General features: G+C 33.2%; 1 protein-coding gene across 1 annotated transcript; it reads right to left on the bottom strand.

Moving 5' to 3' along the window:
• Nucleotides 1–223: 223 nt before the first annotated feature.
• Nucleotides 224–5132, bottom strand: LOC125860737 (protein NETWORKED 4B). The gene is made up of 2 exons (XM_049540757.1): nt 4927–5132; nt 224–2055 (listed from the first exon to the last, which is right to left on the bottom strand). Exon 2 carries the CDS (start codon nt 2030–2032, stop codon nt 380–382), a length of 1653 nt encoding a protein of 550 aa, XP_049396714.1. The 5' UTR covers nt 2033–2055; nt 4927–5132; the 3' UTR covers nt 224–379.
• Between the last annotated feature and the right edge of the window lie 5119 nt (nt 5133–10251).

Raw genomic sequence — 10251 nt, 5'->3', positions numbered from 1 at the left:
CAAAGCAAATGTGTTGATTTCTGAATGTTTAGGTTGAACAACGAATTGTGTACACTAATCCTGAATATAAGAATACTTACTCAAAACTGAACATACATTATCAGTTCCAAACAAAAGAAGGCTTCGTATGTAGCCCATATTAGGACCTTCAAATTGTTGTAGTCCATACTCCAGGACAATGTATCACCTGATATTGAGTTGCTAACATGAATATTCGAATAGATACATTTAAAGCATCCACATTTGGTATAAGCATCGATACAAAAGCATCCCATATAATTAGTACGACACAATACCACAAAAGTAACTACAATAAAATATAAAGAATCCAAATTTCTGAAGCGCATTCAGGAAACAAATAATGAAGCTATTAAGTGAACTAGGCAGCTATAACTGCATGTCTTCTACGCTGCACGCAATCCTGGAGGAGTTCCTTATATCCAATTCTGTAATGCTCCAATGAGAAACACAGTTGCCGTATAGCCTCCCTTTTCTCCTCAGCTCTATCAGAGATTACCAACGTTTGTCTCTCCACTTCATTCTGCAACTCCTCCACTTTTAGTCTTAATTCTTCTATTGATTTCTGAGCACTTTCAGATCCTGCAATCAGCTGCTTCAGATGATTCTCCATTTCTTGGATTTGGATGTCCCGAGACATCACTTCTGCACCAAGTGTTTGTACCTTAGCGTGTTCCTCATCTTTCTCGGCAACTACTGTGTCATAGTCCAGTTTAAGCTTGTCAAGGTCTTTATTCAAACCTTGGACCTCTTCACCTTTCTTATTTATCTCCATTTTCAAGCATTCAATTTCAGCCTTCCATTTGATTTTTTGAACCTCATGCAAAGTTTTCATTTCAACCATCTGAGCTCCACATTGACTTGCCTTACGTTCTAATGATCTGTTTTGCATCTCCAACTGTTCAGTCCTTGCCTCTTGCAGGGCCTGCTGTTCTGACAAACTAGTCATTTGAGACTGGAACTGCTCTTTCTGCATGCAGAAGTTTTGTTGGGTCTCCTCTAGTACAGCATTGATTCTCCTGATCTCTTGGTCGCAATCTGATATGTCAGCTTTGTACCTCATAACGCCCTCATGTAGTTCTGACGCACGTCTTTCCTCAGACTCAAGCTTCCCCTTTAGCAAGATTAACTCTTCCTGAGTTAATTCAAGCTGATCAGCCAAATAGCAAGTGTTCTCAGTGATCACTTTTGAACAATCATGCTTTAACTTGGCAACTTCTTCCTCCGACGCCTCAAGCTTTTCTCTAGTCATTTCTAACTCACTTTCCCATATCTCAATCTTGTAATCAGAGTTTGATACCTGACTTTCTAGCAGAGCTACTTGCTTTTGCAGTTCCTGTATCGTACTTCTGTCCATTTCAAAATCATCCTTGTGCATCGTTACCTCACTTCTAGCTGTATCAAGCTGCACTTTCAGGAAAACTATAAGCTTGGCAACTGCTTCATTTCTCTCAAGTTCATACTTCAAGCCCTGTATCTCTTCTTCTGAGAACTGGATTTTTTGGTCGGAAACACTGAGTTTATGTTCCTGATCCATGATACTGTTCAGCACCATTTCATACTCCCTGTCTTCTCTAAGCTTTGATGTACAATCCAAAGATTCATGGTCGATACCATAGGCATTTTCTTCCTTGTTCTCCATCTCCAAATAGTCTCCTTGCAAGGTTGTTTTCACCCCACTTAAGGCCGATTTTTGGTGCTCATCAGGAGATGAGCTGTAAGACTCTGAATCAAATTCTGGTGTTAATGTTAAAGAATCAAAACCTTCCTTGGCCGATATATCAGAGGAACTAGAGCAAGAGCTTGCAGATGAGTTAGAAAGAAGAGCCAGATCTGCAGCTTCATTACAAACAAGTTTTTGTTTTGGAGTAAGCAGATTGGAACCATGCAGAAATGCAGAAGAATCTTCAGAAAGCTGCATTGGAGGGAAAGCTGGACAGATATCTTCATTCAGTTGATAGGGGCCCTTCACGGCAGAATAATATACTTCATCTTGTTCAATCACATTCTTCATTTTCTTGAGAATTGTTTTAACACCTGCATTTAAGTGAATTAATACCTTTTCATATGCTCTGATTATACTAATAAGATGAGTGATACAAGAATTACAACTCTACCAAAGATCATTCTACAGTTGTTTGCAATTTTGAACAACACACCAAAGCATTCTACTAATCCAGATTATGGCAAGACATGAAGTTCATAATAAAGAAGTTATTTGTCGGTCAAAAAAAATAATAAAGAAGTTACTAAAACCCTATTATTCTTTTCAAATTAGGGGATCAACCCATGGTTAAGGCTCTAACATTGACAGTTTCAGTAAATTAATCCAAGCTTTCACTGAAAGTACCATCTTTGGATTGTTTATGAATAGATGTCGTTGATGGTTCTGACTTCTGATATTAAATGCTTCAATGGGCAAACACCAAAAATACAAAATGTAGAAAAAAAGATATTTATTCTCTAAAAGCATGTCAAAATAGATAATCCCAAAACCAAGCACTGAATAAACAGTATGAACTAAGTTTTAGCTTACAGGGCTTAGCAGAGTGCAAATACCTAAACTTTTATGACCATACTGCTTTCACTTCAGGTAGAGATGAGTTACTTTTTAGTGAAGGAAAAAGTATAAACTTCATTGGAAGCTGTTTAGGTACCAGTTAGGGCACCAATCTAGTATAGCACTGCTAACAGGAGGTCAATTGATAGCGAAAGCAAAACTTCTCACATCTCTATGACTCTTTGTTCTCCTGACCTCAAAATGATTGACTACATTTAATATAAAGGAGAAAGAAGGATTTATCCCCTTATTCAACCACTCATCCAAGAACAGATAAACCATGTCCCATATCAGATTGGGTAGAACAACGATCAGAAATGTATGAAACCAACTATATTAACATACAACAACACATACCCAGTGTAATCCCAAAAGTAGGGTTTGGGGTTAGTGTATATGCAGACCTTACTCCTACAAGGTGGAGAGGTTGTTTCCGATGACCAACTGTATTAACATACCCTATCAAAAGCCCAACTGCTCACTTGATGGGGGACCAACCACACATCACAAAACCTCTAAGCACATAACAATGATAAATTTTCCCAAGCCATGATTAAGTTCATCATGATTCCAATGAAGTAGTTTAAAATAAACTGAGATGAAGCATGGCTGCAATTAATAGATGAACAGTTCACAAGGAAATGCTAATTTATATGTGGAGCACAAAGTTAAGAATACTCATCTTGAGTTATGTACTATACTAGTGATAAATTGAATTATATTAAGTGATAGTTGGGAAAAATATAGTACATTGAAAAGTCAGCTTGGAAAAGGAAACAAACATTGCATCAGAGTTTAAATTATGAATTTGAATTCTTGGAGGATATTAAAGTTTTAAAAAATAGAACAGTGCCAAACATTTTAGAACATCACAAAATGGAACAAGTGTGATATAAGATGCAAACGAATGGTAGCAGATTGTGACCATACAACTCCTATATTAAACTTTGACAAGGAAACTGAATTATAGCTGGATGAATTGAAGGTAAAACATTAACCTTCATGCAGCAGTAAATATTTTGTTTGTATCACACTAAAGTAGGAGTTAATAATATCAGCAAGTTTTTAGCAATATAAGAATATTACTATTCAAAAAAATTCTTTTAAAGACTGATGAAAGTATGTCTTTCTAGACTCCGGCTTAATATTGGACCAACCACAGCCTTTGAAACACGAGGATAATGGACCTGACTCTTTAATTTGCATGGCACAGGGTTTGAATATGTGGCCTAGTCACAAGTCCCAGAACTTAAAAGGGCCCAAGACACAAGTTCGAATATGGTATGTGCGTGTAAAAGGGGTCATATAACTTAAAATCATTTGTAATGAAATGCGAAACCAAAACTCCTAGAACAATACAACAATAGCATATCCCATGAAATAGCACAAATGGGGTTTGCGGAGGGTAGAGAATACACAGACCTTACCCCTACATTGAGGAGGTAAATGCTTGTTTCCAAAGGAAACTTGGCTCAAGTACAACAAATCAAAGTAGGTATGAAAAAAAAATGACAATAAGGAAAACATAGCAACTAATAAGGAAACACTAACACAATAATATGATTAAGACAATAAACAACTCATAATGATAGATATCAAAAGCAAGAAACGACAAGAATAAAGTTAATACTATAACAAACACCACAAAGCCTAAACCCATCATAAAGCAAGACAACACTCCATTACCTAACCTTCTACCCTAATCTATGACCTTCACACTCTTCTATCTTAAGATCATATCCTCGATAAGTTGAAGTTGTGTCATGTCATGTCATGTCCAATTATCTCTCCCAAATACTTTTTGACCTACCTCTACCTCTCCTCGTCCCATATATCCAATCTCTCCCACCTCCTAACTAGGTCATCTACCACATCTCTTCTTCAAATGCCCAAACCCAACGATGGATCCATCCTAGAACAGTGATGGATCTAAATCCCAAAGCAATCCAAGCCAGGATTTTCCATCTTAAAGGTTACATATGTATTTTTCCTTGTCTTCATACCAGGTAAACCTCTTCCCCCAACATTCCTCTCCTTTTCATTAAACCACCATTCCAATTGGAGAAATTCCTCTCAAATTAATAAAAACGTTCACAAAGTAAATTACAAATCCACTAATTTTGCAGAATCCACCTGTAATTTGGCTACTAAACCTAGGGTAACAAGATGTCGATTTGGAGAGTAACAAAACCTACGCCGTAAGAGTGTTCGACACATAACAATGGGTTTATGATAAAAAAAAACTCACACAAAATGAATCAAAAGAGAGAAAATAAAAGCAAAAGGATAGCCAACAATTGATAGACAAAAACGGAAGCCATAAATTGAGTTATAGGGATGAGACATACCTCGAAGAATGGAGATGGAAAGCAGAGAATTTTGAAATGAGAGAGAGAGGGGATGGCAGAGACTAGTGAAGAGAAATAGGGATTTTAAAAGACAAGAAGAAAAGGGTGAGAAAAGGGTCCTCCACACACAGTAGACGACAAGGACTCGGGACTCCAAGGCGGGAAAACCATAGCAATATCCGCCGCTTTGCTTCCCCCCTTTTCTGTTTGAATTCTTTCAAGGGTTTTGGCCTCTTACTTTTGTCATTTTATTTTATTTTCATGTCTAATCATTTTTCAAGATTCTCTCAACAAAGCATTCACATTTCTTACATTCAAAATAGTACTTTATTTACTACCCAAAATAAGTGGTTGTACGAGTCTTTGGCGGCTAATTAGAGGAGTAATTTCCCTGGACAGTCACTCATGTTTGAGAAATTACCTAAAAATATCACTTATGTTTGTTTTAGAACCACAATATCACTCAACTTTACCTCTTTTTCTCAAAATATACTTGACACAAAAAAAAATATTATTTCTCTCCTAATAGGATGCCATGTCACATTATTCCTTTTTTATTATTAACATTTTTTTTAATTCTTTAAAAAATTATATCCTTTGTAGTTTGACAATATGATTTAACCAAAAGGGCAAAATCGCTCCTGACGGAGTAATTTTCTTCTGACAAAAATTGACGCCGTTTTGTTAAAAGAAATGAAAATCGCTGCCTCAAAAAAAAAATCATTATTTCTTTAAAATCGTTGCTATATATATAAAAAAAAAAAAAACTATTTTTGTTAAGGAATTAAAAAAAAACATAAAGAACAAGTTTTAAATTACATAAATTTCCGGCGGCAGCCATTAAAAAAAAAACAACAAGTTTTTTAAAGAAAAAATCAGCAGTTTTCAGTTTTAATTTTTTTTTTAATTTTCATTTAAATCGCTGAAGGGTAAAGATTTTTTTAAAAAAAGTTTTTTATGAAAATCGCTGGCTTCAGTTTTATTATTTTTTTATTTTTATTAAATTCTCTGCAAGGGTAGGATATTTTTTTTAAAAAAATTTAATTTCTCAAACAAAATCACTGCTACAGCAGCAATTTAACCAATTTAACTTCAAAACTTTTTTTAAAAAAATTCTTAAACAAAATCGCTGCTATAGCAGCGATTTTAAAGAAAAATATTTTTTTGAGAAAATCGCTGCAGTGATTTTTATTTCTTTTAGCGGAATGACGTCAATTTTTGTTAGAACAAAATCGCTCCGTCAGGAGCGATTTAACCCTTTTGGTTAAATTTTTTTTTGATATGACGTTTTTGTTTTTTAAAGAAAAAAAATTGTCATTTTGGTTCCGGATTCAACAAAAAGGTGCCATTGCCCATTAGTGCAAATATAAAAACATTATCTTGCTTGAAAAACTGGAGGAAGCCACATATTTTCTTGAAAAATCGGAGGAGCTCATATTTGGATTTGCCGCCTTATCCCCCAGAACTAGGGTAGAAATTTTTGGGCTATGTAATTTTTTTTTACTAGGTAATATGGGTTGTCTAAATTTTTTTAAAAAAATGATAATAATAAAAAAGGAATAATGTGACATGACATCCTATTAGGAGAGAGATAATGCTTTTTTGTGTCAAGTATATTTTAAGGAAAAGATGTAAAGTTGGGTGATATTGTGGTCCTAAAACAAACATAAGTGATATTCCTAAGTAATTTCCCATACATGGATGACTATCCAGGGAAATTACTCCTAATTAGAGTTATATTCCCTCATTCTCTGTTTACTTAGTCCAATTTTAACTTGAAATATTTATTAAGAAAATAATAATTAATATAGTGAGTTTATCATTTTATTCTTATTAATTGATAGAATTTCAAAATCAATTTATTTATTAATGAAGTTCTACATTTTTCAAAAGCATCAACTCTCTAAATAAATTGAGGGTATATTAGGTAAAATATTGTCTTTTCTTGATTTGTCAAAATTGACAAATAAAAAGAAACAAGTAAAAAATCAAAATTTGATAAGTAAAAAGGGACAGAGGGAATATAATACATATATTAATAACGGAAAAGGGTCATATTTGTCCTTGTAATCTCTGAAAAAGGGTTATATTTATCATTCGTTATACTTTTTTGATATATTTGCACTACCATTCAATTTTAGACACATATTTGTCCTTGAATAGTTAAATCTTATGTCCCCACTTTTATTATCCTATGTGGCGCCTACATTGCGTACCTATATATATATATATATATTTGTTCTATTTAAAATTTTCTGTTAATTTAATATTATATCCAACTCAATATTATGCCCACCCATCTAACCCATAAAACCCAAATCCTAAATATCCACCTTATATCGTCACTTTCAACACTCTTTCAATACCATTTTAGCACAATTTAACCACCATTTCAACACACAAAAATCTTAACCACAATTTCAGCACTATGTTAATACAAATTTCAACACTTCCTTTTTGCAACCTATCTACACAAATTCAAGCAGTACATCAGCATAATTTAACCACCATTTCAATATTATTTCAACGTCGAACACTACTAAAAAACTGCTAAAAATGACAGACAGAAAAGCGACGGACGACATCACTCCAAAAAGTGACGTTATTTGTCACACTGTCCGTCGCTTTTTAATAAAAATGATTATTTTTTAAATTATTTTACAAAAAGCGACGGAATGCATCTCTTAGTCCGTCGCTTTTTTTTTCGCGGATTTTTACGCCAAATAGATATATAATTAATAATTATTTATTTAATATATATATATATATATACGTCGTCCGTCGCTTTTTATAAGAAATAATTATATATAAATTAAACAATAACCACGCTGTCCGTCGCTCTTAATTTATTTTATTTTATTAATTATTTTTAAAAAAGTGACGGACAACATCTCTTAGTCCGTCGCTTTTTGGTGAAAATATCTGGTCAAACACTTTAAAAAAGCAACGGACAGTATCGTTTAGTCCGTCGCTTTTTGGTCAAAACGTTGGTCAAACATTTTTTGAAAAGCGACGGACAAAGAGACGTTGTCCGCCGCTTTTTGTTTAATTATGTTGCACCAGAGACGAGTTTTCCCCCAAATTTCTCATCTGTCTTTCTCTCTGTTCTCTCTAAGAATCCCGCCTGCGCCGCACCACCGCATGTCAACGCCACCACCGCCCATCACCGCCACCACCTCTCTCGCCCCGTCACCGGCCCACCCTCTGCTGCCACCCAAAAGAATTCCCCAAGTGCCTCTCTTTCTTGTTATAAGGTTAGGGTTTAATTTTAGTTTTTTTTTTTTCAATTCTAGTAATTAGATTTGATTTCTTAGTTTGTATATTGTTTTAGTTTGTTGAATTGTGTTATTCAATTGTTAATTTGTACATTTGATTATTGTTAGTTAGGGAGAGAATTGAGGATTTTAGATTTTAGGGTTAGTTTTCTTTTAAATTGAGGGTTTTTAAATATGATTGTAAATTAATAAGTATTAGAAGTTAGAAATAGTAAATAATTAGAAATTAGAAGTTAGATTAGTTGAGTTTTCCAATTTATCATTGTATTTGTGCTTATATATTATATTGTTGTTGAAAATTGGGTTACTTGAATTATATTCTTGAACTTGAAAATTCTTGAACTTGGAAATTCTTGAACTTAGAAATTCTAGAAATTAGATATGAACTTGAATTTTTGTAGGATTTTAGAACTTTAATTAGGTTGTGAACTTTAGAAATTTTGAATTATTGTAGGATTTTAGAACTTTAGGTTGTGAACTTTAGAAATCTTGAATTATTGTAGGATTTTAGAACTTAAAGTTGTGAACTTTAGAGAACTTAAATTTTTGTAGGATTTTAGAACTTTATAAGGTTGTGAACGTTAGAAATCTTGAATTATTGCAAGATTTTAGAACTTTAAGTTGTAAATTTTAGAGAACTTGAATTTTTGTAGAATTTTAGAACTTTACGTTGTGAAACGTTAGAAATCTTGAATTATTGTAGAATTTTAGAACTTTAAGTTGTGAATTTTAGAGAACTTGAATTTTTACAAGATTTTAGAACTTTAAGTTGTGAACTTTAGAGAACTTGAATTATTGTAGGATTTTATAACTTTAGGTTGTGAACTTTAGAAATCTTGAATTATTGTAGGATTTTAGAACTTAAAGTTGTTAACTTTAGAAATCTTGAATTATTGTGAGATTTTAGAAATTTATAAGGTTGTGAGTGTTGGAAATCTTGAATTATTGTAGGATTTTAGAACTTTAAGTTGTAAACTTTAGAGAACTTGAATTTTTGTAGGATTTTAGAACTTTAGGTTGTGAAACGTTAGAAATCTTGAATTATTGTAGAATTTTAGAACTTTAAGTTGTGAATTTTAGAGAACTTAAATTTTTGTAGGATTTTAGAACTTTAAGTTGTCAACTTTAGAGAACTTGAATATTTGTAGGATTTTAGAACTTTAGGTTGTAAACTTTAGAAATCTTGAATTATTGTAGGATTTTAGAACTTTAGGTTGTAAACTTTAGAAATCTTGAATTATTGTGAGATTTTAGAACTTTAAGTTGTGAACTTTAGAAATCTTGAATTATTGTAGGATTTTGAAACGAATTTTTGTAATTTTGAAAGACTTTATAAGTCTTTAAATTGTGATCTAGATATTTTTGAATGCTAATTTAAGTTTGTTGTTTTATATTTTGTATAGCTTCTTTATAATGTTTTGTGTTTGATTGGGGCTGAATTGAATTGAATTGCTTTTGAAGGTGGGCAGCATAAACTTTCTGCTGTCAAAAAAATTACAAAAAAAGTGACAAACATGGTGGTTTTGTCCGTCGCTTTTCTGGATTTTATTTTTTACAAAACCCAGAAAAGCGACGGAGAGGGTCCTTTAGTCCGTCGCTTTCCTGGGTTTTATTTTTTGAAAAAATCCAGAAAAGCGATGGACAGGGTCCTTTAGTCCGTTGCTTTTCTGAATTTTTCAAAATTTCATTTTCAGAAAAGCGACGGACAATGAGACGTCGTCCGTCGCTTTTCAAGATTCTAAAAAAATTAAATTAAGAAAAGCGATGGACTTCGTCTCTTTTTGTAAATTAAAAATAATAATTAAAAAAGCGACGGACGGCGTCGCATTATTCAACAAAAAAAAATTATAAAAAAAAATAATAAGCGAGCAATCCGTCGCTTTTGGAAAAGCGTCAAGCCAAAAAGCGGCGAGATTGACTGCGTCGCTTTTCCATCGCTTTTGGCAAAAAAAGCGACACAGTCCGTCGCTTTTTGACAGTTTTTTAGTAGTGAAATTGGCCAAATTGAATCAAGACATAGATGAAGCCACGTTTGCTTGTTGTTACCTCG

Source organism: Solanum stenotomum, chromosome 3 (genome assembly GCF_019186545.1).
Source record: "Solanum stenotomum isolate F172 chromosome 3, ASM1918654v1, whole genome shotgun sequence".
Lineage (NCBI taxonomy): Eukaryota > Viridiplantae > Streptophyta > Magnoliopsida > Solanales > Solanaceae > Solanum > Solanum stenotomum.
The sequence above is the reverse complement of the archived record's forward strand: the minus strand, read 5'-3'. Positions and strand labels throughout refer to the sequence as shown.

Coding starts and splice junctions, on each gene's coding strand:
- LOC125860737 (XM_049540757.1), bottom strand. CDS start 2,032: ATGAAGAATGTGATTGAACAAGATGAAGTATATTATTCTGCCGTGAAG.